The sequence below is a fragment of the Ambystoma mexicanum genome, chromosome 7q, assembly GCF_040938575.1.
Source record: "Ambystoma mexicanum isolate Mex_15411 chromosome 7q, UKY_AmexF1_1, whole genome shotgun sequence".
NCBI lineage: Eukaryota > Metazoa > Chordata > Amphibia > Caudata > Ambystomatidae > Ambystoma > Ambystoma mexicanum.
In genome coordinates, this window is record NC_090941.1 from 900492519 (window position 1) to 900509119 (window position 16601).

The window sequence follows — 16601 nt, forward strand, 5'->3', positions numbered from 1 at the left end:
GCCTAAATGGAACTAGCTCGCACTGGGGGTCTGGCTGTCCTGATTGAACAGCCACCCGCCCCCTTCTGTAAACTGCTAAGAGATTACAGAGGAGTGTGCCGACATTGAATAAATAGGTGAGGTTCCCGAGGTGAAAGGCAAGTCAACCACTGGAAACTGAAGTAACCAAAAACACAGACCCTTTGCAACACTGAAGCAACCACTGTTGTCCTGGCCCTGTTTTCTGTGAAACAGAAGAACTCCGAAGATGACGACTTCTTCCCTTTGACTGGTGGGATTAACCAGTCCCTAGACAAACTCTAATCTGAGCCATCTCCCAAAGTGATGTGCCTCTCCAGAGCTGCGGAACCCCAATACCAGGCAATCTCTGACCCAATTGAAGTGCATCATCTTTGAAAGGTTGAATCCGTCCAAGTCTTTGCCGAGTTTCAGGTGAACCTCCAGCGACACCATCCGTCTAATCCTAATACATTCAGCAGAGTGCTGTGCTCCAGGAATCAAAGAAGGGTGACCGGGTGAATCGTGTCCTTTGTTGGTGCTTAAGAAAAAGGCACCAAAACCGCAGACTGACCAACAGAACTGAAGAAATACATGCCAGTGCTCCTCCCTCGAGACTGCTGCTGTGAGATTGGCCTGCCTTTGGTCACCAGATCAAGGAAACCGCACATCAGGTCCAGCGCTGCCAAGTAGAATCCAACCACAAACATTTCTTCAAACCTAAGGTACTGTGGGGAGAAGGGTATTGCTTACCTTAATGTGAGCAGACGCTCCAGAGCGTCGAGTACATGTAGAGGTAACCAGGCTGTCCCCCTCTTACCTCACACCCAAGCTGCTGCTTGTGTCCCTTTAGCAAGTCATTTAACAGGGTCTACAACAAGTGTTTGATCTTCCTGCATCTTAAAGACTCAAAAGCATCCACAGGAACATATATGTTCTGCTGCTTCACAAAACTTTGAGCCTCTCCGAACTGCCTTTTAGCTAGGGTTGTGTTTTGGACTTCCAAATCCTTGCTGTGCGGAGAAACTGCGTAAATTCTGCTAGTGTTACACTAACCAACTGTTTTCCTTGCTAAAAGTCAATATCTTATGTGGTTTTGCAAACTGAATACAATTACTGCATATCTGTGTGTGTGTTATTACCGATAGTACAGTAGAACGGTCATTAAGTGTCAAAAGCGCCAACAATTGTAACCACAAGCAACTACAAACTAAGCAGTGGCCTTTGAAAAGTATCTACAAATATACTAATGTGTTTTATTTGTGTGTTTATATTGCTCTGAAAGCCTGCGGGCATCGGGCACATACATGTAGACGTGGACTAACATAAAACAAGACATTTCCTACCTAGCTTAAAGTTCCCACCTCTGGGTCAAGTAAGATTATCTGAACAGATGTTTTCAGCGCTTTCGTAAACATTTGTTAGTTCTTCTCTGTTTCGGAAGGCTATTCCATTTCTGGGCTTCTTTCACAGGAAAGGCCTGGCCCGATCTGTTGGACCTTTGAGAGTGGGTGGGTCGGTGGGTAGACAGTTAATCAGGCTCAGAGCCTCTGGTCTTAGTGATCGCGTTGATGCATAGAGTGATTTTTTCTTTAAGGTAGGCAGGAGCAGGCCCAAATAGCCAACTATGAACCATAATCATGCTCTTGAAATGAATTCTGTCCGCCTCTGTTAGCCAGCAGAGAGCTTTCCTGTCCTTTGATGTAATCTCTCCTTGCTTTCCTTCTTATTCTCACAGCCCTATTTGCATGGTTTGGCAGTTTTTATTGAGGTAGGCCATCTGCACTTCTGCACCCAACGAGGCTTCCAGGAAAATCCCCAATGTCTTCACCTTCCCTACCACTAAGATGGGGGAAGTCTTTGATGTTAAATGTCGGATCTGCTTGACTTCGCTTGGCGCGCACGCTTGCCGGGAGCCAACATTTTAAGCTCTGTTTTGTACCTGTTAGGGCACATCCAGTGTTTGTCCATCCAGGTTTCAATGATGTTATACAAGGATGTCACTTTGGTACAGTGGCTGGCGTCATCTGCATAGTTCTTTAAAAAAAATGCTCTGATGTTTGAGCACTATGCATAGACACCTCAGATAGAGATTGAAAAGCAGTGGTTGTAGGCTCACGGCATGGGTTGCTTCAGTTGAGCAATTGCCCACATTTTCCAGCGCCCACTGTAGCTGGTCAAGGAGAACAAATGCAGCACTTCAATCTAATAGCACCAGCAAGCCGGTTTTACCTTTATCCATAATGCCCAGCATATGGGATTGTAAATCTAGCATCGCTGTCTCGGTGCTGTGAGCTGCCCTGAATCTTGACTGTTGTCTGTGTAGAATGTCATTTGCTTCTACAAATGTTTGAAGTTACACCATAGCCACCTTTAACCATTATTTTGAACAGGAAATTGCAATTTGTTATTGGCCGGAGGTTGCCCGGATCCTTCTGATCCAATCCTGGATTTTTGGCCAATGGTGCGACAGTGATCTTGATACTCTCAAGGATCTTCCCCACTCTAAAGGACGCGTTCATCATCCTAGTGAACAGGTCAGAGAGCCAATCAAACTATGGAACAATTCCTGCACTGTATTTAAGCAGACGGGTTGGAGTCATGGGTTTGGGCATTATGTTTATCAGAATTTTGTTATACCCAGAGAGGCATGATCCATATGTTACGCTCACCTGACTCCCACGGAGGCGCTGGCCTGGTTCGCGCTGCTGTGACCTCTTCTAAGGTGATGCGCAGGGTTCGGAAGACGGACTGGACCGGGCCCCCAAATCTGGCTTGTCTGGCTTGCAGAAGTATCCTTCTGTAGGCGAAAATAGGGGATTAACTGTCTGCAGGGTAATGCAATCGGCCTCCCACTTTCCCTTCTCACCCTCCTCGAAACCCTTCTGTGATTCCTCGTAGCATCTCACCTTAGGGTCTGGAAGGACGAGCTCTCCATCCTGCTACTGATGCAGGGGCGCGTTGGTATCCAGTTACTTCACTGGATTTTCGGATTGGTGAGAACCAAACTTGCTTGGCTTCCAGGTAAGTTTTTTGATAAGAGATTCCCCTTGTGTCCATGCATTAATGTACTAATGCTAGTGTCTTTTTCCCCATAGGGGCCGGGGTACGGAATGCCGGGGAACAGGCACCGACCAGAGATGAGAGGTGAAATCCTTGTAGAAATCAGGTAAGTCTTTAATGAGCGTTTTTTGGTAATGTCTTTTCATTCGCTCATTAACGCTGATGTCTTTTTTTCCCCTTAGGGGCCGGGGTCCGGAAATGCCAGGATGCAGCGCGGACCCGAAATGAAGAGGGAATGAATCAACAGGTAAGTCTTAACATGGAGATTTAGCTTTCCTTATTCCCTTCTCTCTCTCACCTTTTGATCTGGTCTTTTTCTCCCTAGGCGCTGGGGCGTGACTACGAATACGGATGATCGCTGCTGAACATGGAGGCGCCCTGTAAAGGTGAGTGGAATGCGGCGCTGCAGCGATCGACGCAATGAGCTTTTAAATAAAAGTCTTCCTTTTCAGGATTGTCGGCGAGATGTCTCCGGGATGCGGTTTTAGCAGGTAAGGACTTTTCCTTCTTCTGTTCTCTTCTTCTCTTCCTTTGCAGGTGATCCAGGATGCTGGCAGGCGTGGCAGAAGTCAGGATGCAGGAGCAGACACAGTGAGCGTCCAGCTGCTAGATGCAGAACAACGCGAAGCATGTGTGGCTGTTCGGATGGGGTTTAAATAGCCTTGGAAGAAGTTCCAGGTATGTATCCTTCCTCCAATCAGGTATGTATCCTTCCCCGACCACGCCCGGATGGTAAATTAGTCCCACAGGTAAAGTAGTTCCTTTCAGGCCTCAAGGAGGCCGGGATCCTGCAGCATGGTCTGCATCAGGTAAGTGCACTGTCCAAAGGGCCCCTATATGGGGTTGCTGGGTCCTTCCTTGGGGACTGGATGTCCGCTTTCGGGGACGCAGGGCTTGAACCGGCTCCCCGGGAGCGGGCATCATGACACCATATTGTTCTGTCACCCAATATGTGTTTATATGGGCAAGAAATAAACATGCTTACAAGTACTCCCTTCAAACGGCAAGATTCCTGCGGTGACAGAGCGTAAGCAGTAGCGTCCTGAGATGAGGAGGAAGGCACGCCAAAATTGGGACAGGGCTAAGGAATACCACGTTAGAGACAAGAAAATACAAGAGGGGCCCCAAGTATGCAGTGGGGGACAAGGTATGGTTATCTACACAACATACACGATTCTCTGGGTCACGTCCATTTCTGCCATGGTTCATTGAACCTCCCGTCATTGTGAATATCAAACTGCAATTCATTTAAAACTTCCAGCAGCTACGAAGATACATCCTGTTTTTCATGTTTCTCTAATTAAACCTGCACTTGCTAATGCCAAGACCCAGAAGTTGCCAGGGATTATGACGGACAGGAGTTTGAGTTGCCCTGAATTTTAAATTCCAGAGACAGTCAATTATGGTATCTCATTGGGTGGGATAAGGACCAGAGAACAACTCATGGTCAATGGCAGACGCAACACGATTGGTGCGGTTATTTCACTGTTTGCATCCAGACAAGCCAGGGTCTAGGAGGTGCCCAGAGGGGGGGTTGGGGGGGTACTGTGATGAATTCGGGAGGTGGGTGGCACATGTTGGCCTATGCGGCCATGATCCTTGTAGTCCATGATATTTATTCTGCATAGGGTTGGGCATGTGAGCAGCACCGTCATTGTGGAGGCCTTTTTAGCTCCTCCTCGGCCCATGCTGCTTGCTGGTGATTTTTTATGGATGCAGGCACAGGTTGAGCAGATTTCATTACAGCAGACCAGGAGGTAATGGAGGTGGAGAACGGGCCAGTGCAAAGAACAGGTTTCCCTCCTGTTGGCGGCAGCCTGGTTTCACTGCACATTGAAGTAGCAGGGTGCAGCTTTAATCTTCGCTTGCACTGTGAGGTTTGAACGCTACACACCGAGGTCACAGAGAGCGGCTGGGGAAATATTGTCCGCACAACAGAGCCTGGGGAAACCTGGGAAGGTTCTCCAGGCATTAGATAAGTCAAAAATACAGTGCATGGTTGCTTGTGAAAACCTCTCTAATCATGTGAAGCCAACAGGAATACCAGTTGCGAGGGGGTTTATAAGACATGCTTTTTCTGTGCAAGGAACTTATGGCAATTAATGCTTCTATGCGCTCGTAAAACTAGGTTTGTACGTGGTGCTGGCCACGTGTTTGTGCTACTGCCAATATGGCTACAACCCGTGCATGTTAAGTGGGCTTTATACGTTGCTTTATATTATTACTTGTGTTTGTTAAAACTGCTGGTGCAATCATGTTAACAGGAAATTCAGGAACCCTTAAGAAAGAGCATGTGCACAATACTTTCAGGTGCCCTTGATCAAGGGCAGCTGTGTGTTAGTATCAGGTTGCATGTTGAACTAGGAGACAGGTTTAGACTTCCATTTAACACAGTTCCTCAGGAAGGTACATTGTGTGTGTGCGCAAGTGTTCAGGAGTAAGAACTATGGTATGCTTTTCCTCAAATCCCCTTGCCTATCCAATATGATTTCCTAACCCACTTATTGGTATTTCCAACATCCCCAGCCATCAACAACTTCACCCCACCCCTCTTCTCCCTCACATCTGATTGGGTGCCTCATGGTTACCGGTTATTCAAAATCAGGAACCCATGCCAACCAGGGTGGGAGGGTAGACTTCCATGGTCTGGAAGGAGTTGTGTTGTACTTCTGCAGGCTTGACAAAGTGTAGTCAATGGCCTCCCCTCAACCTAGTCATCACTAAAACATTTATCTAGTCTAGGTTACTTGCCAGTAGGTACAGGGATTTTAGCAAAAAGACCTGCACAATGTAATAATCTGTTAGTACAGGCCAGTTGGTAGCTCTGGATTTAGAGTCTCCACTACAAGTGTTTTCAACTTCACAATATCGCTACAATAGAACACAACCATGCAGTTTTAACACTGGTAGTTTGCATATAGGTTCAAATAATTTGAAACATCCAAATGACCCGTACTGCCTACAGCATTCAATGTTGGAGAATTGTGCTTCAATGAGCCATTATTTAACTGAATATTAAGTTAAGCATTGTTAAAGAACATAACAAAAAAGGATAACTGGCCTCCTGTTATTGTTAAAATGAAACGGGATATAATTCAATCCACAGCTTTGCTAATTGCGATGTGGAAGACTGAAATTGCCCACACCATGAGAGACTTCAGAAGGTCCCATAAAATGCACTTTTGTTTCAAGATCATACAGAATGCACATATGCATACTCCCGTCATGACCCAAGAAAAGATATGCACACCTCCATCCACCTTCCCCAACCTAAAAGGTGCACTAATTAACGCTAGATCCATCCATAATTGCTCATGCCATTGAGATTGCTGATCTTATCCAGACCGAAAACCTTGACTTCTTGGCCATTACGGAATCTTGGCTTCATGCCGCTGCAGGACCGTCCATGTTAGCGATCCCCAATGGTTACACTATCCTAAAATCAGACAGAAGCGAAGCCCGCAGAGGAGGCATAGCCCTTATTTCTAAATCTAACTTACCTACCAGGCTAGCTCCATCTAATGACACCAATTCCTGCGAAAGCCTAACAGCTAAATTATCTATTAACAACTCTCAAACCCTCACCATCCACCTTATTTATAGACCTCCAGGCCCTAGTGGAGCCTTCGAGGAGGACATCTCTACCATTCTATCTCATAACCTAAAACAATCATCACATGTTATCCTGCTAGGGGACGTCAACCTGGGTTTCAACGACCAAAACGACCCACATGCAAGCAGAGTGGCTAACCTACTCACTGAACTAGGCTTCTCACAAAGAGTACTTCACCCTACCCACAACAAAGGTAGAATACTTGACTGGGTGGCAGACTACAATAGTAACGCCTCCATCCTATCGATTTCCCTCCAAATCTGGACAGACCACCACCTTATAACATTTGCTCTAGAAACGGACAGACCTACTCCTACCTTAGCCCAGCCAGCACCGGCCATCCCGACAAGGAATAAGAAAAACATCACCCCAGATAACTTACTCCCGCTCATCCTCCCTACACTTAATTCACTACCAGATAACTTGGACCCTGAAATTTTAGTGAATGAGTACAACAAAATTATGTCCTCTGCCCTGGACGTAATTGCACCACTTAAATTGAGACAAAGCAAACACAAAACCCACCTCAATTCCTGGTACACCCCCTACTTAAAAACTCTTTGCACCGAAAAAAGACAATGAGGTCGCATGGAAACTACAACCCTCCGAAGAAAATAAAAGCAGACATATCTACCCTCTACAAAAAGGAAATACTGTCGGCTAAACGGGAATAGCCCAAGCCAACTCTAACATGAAGGAACGCTTCATCATCCTAAAGGAAATAGAATCTCCCATCCCAGTGCCAGACAACTGTGTCAAAGATAAAATATGGTGCACCAATATTCAGCAAGCCTTCGTAACAAAGTGACAACTCTCCAATCTAAAATTAACAAGAAAAAATCTTCACTTAGCCTGGATACTAAGCCCAAAGCAACTATCACCCCTCCTAAAAATAACATCGACAATCCTCGTTTCAAGTTCTCTAAAGTATCTATTATTGAGACTGAAAACAATCATATTATCACTCAAACCATCTAACTGCCAGGGGGATCAATGCCCGGCCCAACTGATAAAGGACGCAGCTAGAGACCTGGCTCCCTTTATCTCAAAACTCATTAACGCTTCATTTGCAACAGGGTCTATACCTAGTAACCTAAAAGAATCCTGGGTACTCCCACTGCTTAAAAAACAACTAGACCCAGCCATACCCACGAATTACCGCCCAATCACCACTGTGCCATTCCTCCTAAAAATCATAGATAAAGTGGCGTATTCACAAATTCAGAAACACCTTGAAACTAACAACTTGCTAGGACTACGGCAGTCTGGCTTCAGTCCTCGGCACGGGACCGAAACAGCGCTCTTATATCTAAAGGCGCAAATCGATGAGCTAAGGGATCAAGGCAAACCAGCCTTACTCCTCCTTCTGGACCCATCAGCTGCATTCGACCTTGTTGACCACAAGGTCCTTTGTAGGCATTTGGATATGGATGCGCACTTCTCTGAAGAAGCCACAGATTGGATCTAATCTTTCCTCAATAATAGGACCACGAGAGTCTTCTCCACCACTGCAGCAGCAGAATCCATCCCCATCACATGCGGCGTGCCCCCGGAGATCTTGCGTTTCTCCTACACTCTACATCTTCACAAAGCCCCTTTTCAATGATCTAGACCTTCTTGGTATCACCTACACTAATTATGCAGATGATACTCAGATTCTCATACCACTTACTGGTGATTATGACAAGGATTTGGCCTTGGTGAACAGGGTGTATCTCATTATCCAGGCATGGATGGCCACTCACGGACTATGCCTGAATGATGACAAAACTGAAATCATTATCCTTGGCACACCCTCTACCCTCAAAAAACTGGGCCCCAACTACTCCTCTTTTAACATTGATAATAACCTAATCGCAACTGCCCACGCGGTATAAACTCTGGGCTTCTACTTGGACTCCACCCTCTCTTTCAACAAGCAGGTCAACGCGATGGTTTCGGCCGCCACCTACACCTGCAAATTGATAAGAGCAGGCAAACCCTTCCTATAAAACAGCTGCATCACACTTGCGAGAGCGCTTGCGTTATCAAAGTTGGACTATTGCAATTCGCTCTACATTGGGGTCAACAAGGAAGTTATCAAAAGAATTCAAATCTTGCAGAACGACGCACGCTTAGAGCAGCACTAGGTATTCCCAGGAGTGCCCACATCACCGAACTTAGAAGAGCCAATAATTGGCCTTCTACTCAGGAGAAAATCCAGCTAAAAGTAGCCTCACTTGTCTACAAATGCCTAAACAATGCCGCACCACGTTACCTTTCTGCAAGATTCATGAGAACAAAACTTACTAGACTCACCAGATCTGCTCACTCCAACAACATTTCTACACCTAGATTTAAACTGTCCAGAGTCGGTGGCTGCAGCTTTCAGGTGAAAGCAGCTCACCTTTGGAACTCCCTACCATCCACCCTGAGGACAGATCAACCATACCTCACTTTCCGACATAACCTCACAAGGTGGATCAAAGACGCAGACAAACAACCATTGCCTGGACCTATCCTGCACGTCCCTCCACCTTTTGTACTTTTGCACATACCTTCTTCCTAGCAGTTTCTGCCTGCCTGATTAGGACTGTAAATACGTGTATCAACATTTTTGCCTATTGTATATTCTTGTATATTTCGTGTTTCTCCATTTGTCATGTGCTCTTGTAACTAAGCTGTAAGTTGTCATAAAATGCGCCCGGTTACCCTTGGGTCTGGTGCGCAATACAAGTAGTAAAAACAAAATATCCTGAGACTGTGCGCCGTACCATATTTTAGACAAAAGGATACATCTGCGTCAACGTAGGACTGAAGAAGTCTGATATCTCCTTGTGAATGACACTCGTACAACGTAACCTACCAAGAAAAACAAAACAAATGTGAGGACTGTTCTGTAAAACATGGACATTCTTTCAAAGCCTGTTACATTAATGGGCAACTTAAACACTTGCAGGGCACAAAGAGCACATTTAGCAGAACATAACACTGAACACATTTTGCTCATGGAAGAAAACGCAGAGCTGCACACAGCAGTCCTATCAGCAATACATTTTATCGTCCCCATTATATTCTTCCAAATTAGAACATTTTCTTGCAGAATGATACAGAAGACCCTTGTATCTGTATGTCAGGTTAACAAATAGTTGGATATTCCTTTCAGTGCGACCTGGATTTAAGAGTTTTTGCAATTTAATGCATTTCTGAAATTGTGTGCATCATCTTAAATCATAAAAATGGTACGCTTCGGAGACCACCAGGGGTCGCAGAGGCAATGGCTGCCTAGTGCCGAGCTCCCGCCAGGACAGGGCCTCCTAGAGGGATTGAGCCCCCCCCCGGACCCTCCCGGCGGAACAGCTATCTGGTCATCGACTGGTGACCCCCCCGCGAGACACCGACACGAAGGAGCGGATCTCGCCGCCCCCCGAAAACCGGAGATCGGGCCGTGTTGGAGTCGCGGCCGAGTGAGCGAGGACGGGGAGAGGCCTGCGGACGTACAGAGCCCAGCAGAGGAGCCCGACCGCCAGCCAGAGCACAGCACCCCGCAGACCCGGAAGGAGCGGGCGAACGGAGCCGGCACCAACACCGGGCGGAGGAGGTAAGGGGGTCACGGCAGCAAAGCGGCTCGCGGGCCAGTCCACCTCCGGACGGGCTCCGGCGGACCGCCTCGGAGGATTGGCCCGGGCCCGCCCCTGCCAGACCCCGGCGGCGGGAAGCGGCCCGGAAAGGCGAAGAGCCGGATGGGCAGGAACGGTCCCTCCCGCCGGCGCCTGCTTCATACTTCGGGCCCACCACGGGCAATATCCCCCGAGAGGGGAACCGGACCCCCAGCCTTAGCTCCCGCACCAGGCCGGGACGACCCAGTCGGCGGCCCCGGGCCCAGCATCCGGGGCCTGGAAACGCTGCCCCCCCGTGCCCCCAGGAGACAATCGCAGGACAAGGGAAGCACACCCGAGATCGGAGGCGGCCAAGGCGACTCCCGCGGCACACCCCACCCCAGCGATCACAGTCCCATTAGGGCCCCGGCCTGGCCGCACAGCGCAATACACGCCGGGGAGTGGGGATATCGCCCACCGACCCAACAAAGGAGCCCAGCGAGCCCGGAGGGACGGAAACCAGGCCTAATCAGGTGGTGGCCCCCGGTGACAACCCCGGGGCGTGTGCCCGCCTGACTCTCCCCCCGGGTGGAGAACCCGGACAACAAACAGAGGCTGGAACAAGACGTTGGCAGCCGCCCACTCCCCACGAGACCGCACCAGGACGTGGGGGATCTGGGCCAGCGGCGGACCCCAAGGGGGGCACAGAGGGGGATCGCATGAACGGGCTGGAATCGCTGCAAGCGTTTAGGTATAGGAATCGCAACAGCAACCACACGGACTCCAGTGACCCGACCCACCCGGGAAACATGTCGGAATCCTCGACGGCGATGGAGAGGGGCTTTGCCTCCATCCTACAGGAAATTAGGGAAATGCGATCAGATATCGCACAGAAATTCGAAAAAATGGAACAGAGGGTGGACAAAGTGGAGGAGAGGCTGCAACGGGTAGAAACCAACCAGTCCTCGTCAACGGCACAGGAGGTTCAATTTGACATGAGGCTCTCGGCCTTGGAGAAGAGGGACGAGGAAAAGGCCAGACAGTTTGATGACTTCGAAAACAGGGAAAGGAGGAATAACTTAAGATTTTTCGGGATCCCGGAAATGGAGGGGGAGACAGAGAGAGACCTAACCCGAGTCGTGAAAGACATTATCACCCTTCTGTTCGCGGAGGAGATGACCACGAAACCCACGTTCGACAGGGTGCATAGAGCAGGGGGCAGGGCCGGGAACCCCCGATCTGTCCTAACCCGATTCCACTACTACACGGAAAAAAACAAGGTTTTGGAAGAAGCGAGGAAGGCAGGGGTGATCACCTACAACAATGCCCAGATCACTATTTTTCAGGACCTCTCCGCCTACACCTTGGCGAAGCGCAGAATGTGCCGTCCCCTGACGCAGCTACTCAAGGAGAAGGGGGTCCGCTACAGGTGGGGATATCCTTTCTCCCTGTCCTTCGAATACATGGGCCAACGCACCACGTTAATCACAGAAGAGGACATTAGAGGAGCCATACACGATTACGTGGTGGACCCAGCCCCCCGAAGAAGCCCAATCGGCCCGGAGGCTCTGGCCAGGGGTGGGCCGGGTCAGTCGGGACCCAAGAGAAGGAAAACAGCCTCACGAAAATACAAAAAATTGAATACTCCACCTCCCGCCCAGGAAGGAGAACAAATGGACTCGGAGGGCTGACGGCGGGGGAGCCCTGACAAGCGGTGGGACAGGCGTGGAAGCACGTGAGGTCCTAGTAACGACTCTACCCCCTGGAACAGCAAGTACACAGCGGGCAACCGACGGGGAAGAGGCTGGGGGGGGGGGGGGGAAGGGGGGCTCAAGGAGATGAGCATTGTTCAGGGGGCCTCGCCTGGGGAGGTCAGGCTGGTGGTCCGGCCATATGCCAGTGATGGCGGAACTTACTGGCTGGACGTCGGGTGGGGGGTTCTTTCAAGTTGGCGGGGGGTGTTTTTTCAGGGAGGGGGGAGGAGGGTATGTTTGGGGTCAGTTTTAGGGCTCCGGGGGAAGGGGGTGGGGGGAATCCAAGCAATCCAGAAGCGAGACAAATGAAGCGAAACAGGGTTCCTGACATGACGTGGGTGGCCAGCCGGGAGAGTTACATAGATAATGGCTGATGGCTTGCCGGCCCTGGGGGTGGGCACCTTGAATGCGCAAGGTCTGAATACCCCCACAAAGAGGTCCCTGGTTTGCAGGGAGTTCAGAAGAGCTAAGCTAGACCTGCTTTTCCTGCAGGAGACCCATTGGGCCCGCGGGAAGGAGCCCAAGATGAGGGGAGGAGGGATTAGCGAGATTTTTTGTGCATCACATAAGTCAAAGAAGAGGGGAGTGGCAATTCTGCTAGCAAGGAGCGTAGGCTTTGAGCAAGAGGCGACCCTGAAGGACCCCGAGGGACGTTACCTAATGGTGAGGGGCTCACTACAGGGGGCCCCCTTTACCCTCGTAGCCATATACGGCCCAAATGAAGGCCAAGCCCAGTTCTGGGAGGAAGTAAAGAACAGGCTCAAACTCTTTGTCCAAGGCAAAATAGTGGTAGGGGGGGATTTCAACATGGTCCTAGATCCGGCCTTCGATAGGAAGCGACTTGGCCCTCCGAACGTCAGACCGGTGAACGAGGCCATGGCACGCTGCTTCCGGAGGGTCAACGCTGAGCTGGGCCTGGTCGACACGATTCCATTCCCCAGGGCAGACGTCCCCTCGTTCACGTACTATTCAGCCATTCATACCTCATTCTCCAGAATCGATTATATCCTGGTGGACGAAACGCTTCGCCCACACGTCTCGGGCTACAGTGTGGACCCGGTCCCCTGGACGGATCATGACATGGCCCGCGTCACTATAGCTGGGGGTTGGCACGCGGAACGCAGAGGCCGCTGGAAATGTAATGACTCCCTTCTCAAAGACGAGGTCATTGCGCGGTAAGTGCTAGATGCCATCACGGAGTTCTTTGACTTGGACAATGGGGAAGTCGGCATACACACACTGTGGGATGCATTCAAGGCAACCCTACGAGGTGTGCTCATCAAAATAGGAGCCCAGATGAAGAGAAAGGGAGACCCTGGAAAAGACCCTAAGGGATAAAATAGCGCAGCACCGGCCCGGCGGGCTTCCGGAACGGCCACTTGAGCGTGACCAGGTCACTGCCCTGGAGGATTACAGACTCCAGCTTAAAAACCTCCTCCTGCACAAAACGGAGAGGAGCCTCCAGATGGTGAGGCAGAAATATTATGACAAAGGGGATAAGGCAGATAGCATCCTAGCCTGGAAACTAAGGGAGGTCCAAAGAAGCAGAATGGTCAAGGCAGTGAAGGACGCCCAGGGGACGATAGGCTATGATGCTCCCCATATAGGAGAGGCCTTTCGCCACTACTATGAGAAATTATATACCTCGGAATACGAGGGCGATGCCCAGATAGAAGGCTTCCTGGAGTCCATACAAGTCCCGGCCCTAACAAGAGATGTCGGAGGGGTTAGAGGGTCCGGTCACCGAGGAGGAGATAGACAAAATGATAAGTGGGATGAAGGTGGTAACCTCCCCGGGGGAGGATGGTTATACAGTATACTTCTATAAGAGGTTCCGCTCCAGCTTGGCCCCGCATCTGGCGAGGGTCTTCAATTCTGTCCTCGAGGGAGGCACTCTCCCCGACTCCATGATGGGAGCCATAATAGGAGTACTGCCCAAGGAGGGGAAAGATCCAGCAGAGTGCTCCTCATACCGCCCAATATCATTATTGAACACGGACGTCAAGATTTTGGCCAAGGTGGTGGGGAGGCGGATGGAGGGGGATAATGCAGAGGTTGGTTCATGGGGACCAGGTGGGCTTCATAAGAGGGAGACAGGGGTCGGACAATATCCGTAAGACGATAGATCTGCTCCACTTCGCACAGGAATCTGACCTGGACGCATGTGTCATTTCTTTAGACTCCGAAAAAGCTTTCGACAGGGTGGAGTGGAGATACATGGAACTCCTTCTCAAGAAAATGGGCTTCGGGTCCCACATTAGGAGCTGGGTATCGGCACTCTATAGAGCTCCTACAGCGAGGGTCCAGGTGAATGGGAGGTTGACCGAGTCCTTCGCACTTTCGCGAGGGACCAGGCAGGGTTGTCCCCTCTCCCCCTTGATATATGTCCTAACGATAGAACCGCTAGCTATAGCGATCAGAGCGCATGCGGACATCAGGGGGATTAGCAGAGGCGACGTAGAGTTCAAGCTCTCCCTCTTTGCAGACGACATCCTTGCTTATGTGGTGGACCCGGCCACCTCGCTCCCCCCCTTTTTGTCCCTGGTGTCCACATTTGGCCGCTTCTCCGGACTGCGAATCAACACAACCAAATCGGTCCTGCTCCCAATGAAAGTGCGAGACCCCGAGCTAGACCCCCTGGACAGGTTCGAGGGAATCGCGGTGGGAAAGACCTCCATCCGATACCTGGGAGTCCTGCTAACTAGGGACCTATCTAAACTAGCCTCCACTAACTATGACCCTATAATTGCTGGGGTCAGGTCGGACCTGAGGAGATGGGACAAGATGATCCTGTCCTGGTACGGCCGGATGACAGCGATCAAGATGAATGTCTTACCCAGGATTTTGTACCTGTTCACAGCGCTCCCCACCATCATCCCAGAGCAGACCTTCAGGGTCCTACAAAATGCAGTCCAAGAATTTATATGGCAGGGGAAACCCCCAAGGACAGGTAGAGCGACCCTGACGTTGCCAAGGGAGGAGGGGGGATTTGGGCTCCCTGATTTCCGCCTGTACTTCCGGGCTGCACAATTGAGGGTACTCTTGGAACACATGAAAGAGGGGATGGGGACATACTGGTCTTACCTTGAGGAGATGGAAGCCCACCCCCTGAAGGTTAGGGATCTCCTGTGGGCCCCACGCAAATCCATTCCGGGGAAGTTAAGAGGGCACCCGACCCTGGGAGTCCTTTGGGAAATTTGGAGGGAGGGCCCACATACATCCTACCTCACTTCATGGCCGTCCCCTATGTCCTCCCTTTGGGGGCTCCCACTTGACATGGGCGGGAGGGGGTTTCGGAATTCCCAGACCTGGTCCGACATGGGGATGGAATGGGCTGGGCAGATGTTCAGGGAGGGAGAGTTTCTCCCATACGAGGACCTGAGGGAGGCCCTCGGCCGGGGATCCCTCACCGTTTTTGAATACCTCCGCCTCAAGGGCATATTATGTGACCAATCATGGGGGCCAAAACTTGAGGAGGCAGCTGACCCCCTTTGAAAAGTTCTTAGATACAGCGACCTCGAGAAAGGGCGCGGTGTCAAACATGTATAAAATCTTGAACACTTTCAACCTCTCCGGGAGAAGGGGTTTCCGCTCATTCTGGGACGATTTGGTGGGAGAGGTCATCCCGGAAGACACCTGGTCGAGAATTTTCAAAATCGCTTTCCATGGGAACTTGTTCACCGCAGACATGGAACATAACTTCAAGGTTTTGCAGGGGTGGCATAGGGACCCAGTAAAATTATCTAAAATGTTCCCGGGTGTAACTCCAATGTGCCCGAGGGGTTGTGGCCAGAGGGGATCCAGGAAGCACATGTGGTGGCTTTGCCCGAAAGTTCAGGTCTTCTGGGGTAAAGTACGGTCCTGGATCGCGGAGGTGTCGGACGAACCTCTCCCCCAGGACCCTCTGTCAATGTTGTTGGGGGTACCCCCAGAAGACTTGGAAATATATAGATATCCAAGGATGATGGAAACAATGCTGTGGGCGGGGAGGGTGGCCCTGGCATAGAAGTGGAAGAGCCTGGAACTCCCCTCCAAGGAGGATTGGCTGAAGAAAGTAAAGAATATGTTCTTGATGGAGAAACTCACAGCTATGGTGAACAACAACTCAGGGCCTTTCATGGCACATTGGTATGGGGTGCAACAATCTTGGGGATGGGATGTTCACTGACTTGAGACAATGGCACGCACTGAGGGAGGGGAGGAGGGCATGGAGCCCAGCTGGGCCCGCCTTAAATGCCCACGACCGGGGGAACGGCACCATCGGCCACAGCCGGAAAGAATGGTCACCTACCACAGCGTCTCCTGAACACAGGGGAGGATAAAGCTGCTCATGGTCTCTTTCGTTTGAAGTTAGTGCAGGATTGCGGGGGGGAGGGGCACTGTTGGGAGGGGGGCGGAGGGTAGGGGGGGGGTTAAGGACTGAATGGGACAGTTATTCGCCTTGTGAACCTAATGGGTTATTCAGCCCGGTTTGTTAAATTTTCAAAATGCCAATAAAACCAAAGTTTAAAAAAAAAAAAATGGTACGCTTCGAGCCAGAACACCCCAATTTCCAAGTGCAACGGAACTGCAAAAAGGGAGAGACAGTGACATCAA

The 16601-nt window shown here is 50.3% G+C and overlaps 1 protein-coding gene across 1 annotated transcript in view; it reads right to left on the bottom strand.

Moving 5' to 3' along the window:
* EED (embryonic ectoderm development) overlaps positions 1 to 16601 on the bottom strand; it is a 677001-nt gene that overhangs the window by 484665 nt on the left and 175735 nt on the right. Inside the window, exon 4 of the mRNA XM_069639744.1 lies at positions 9449 to 9514. Coding sequence (XP_069495845.1) covers positions 9449 to 9514 — 66 coding nt within the window. The remainder of the gene's footprint in view (positions 1 to 9448; positions 9515 to 16601) is intronic.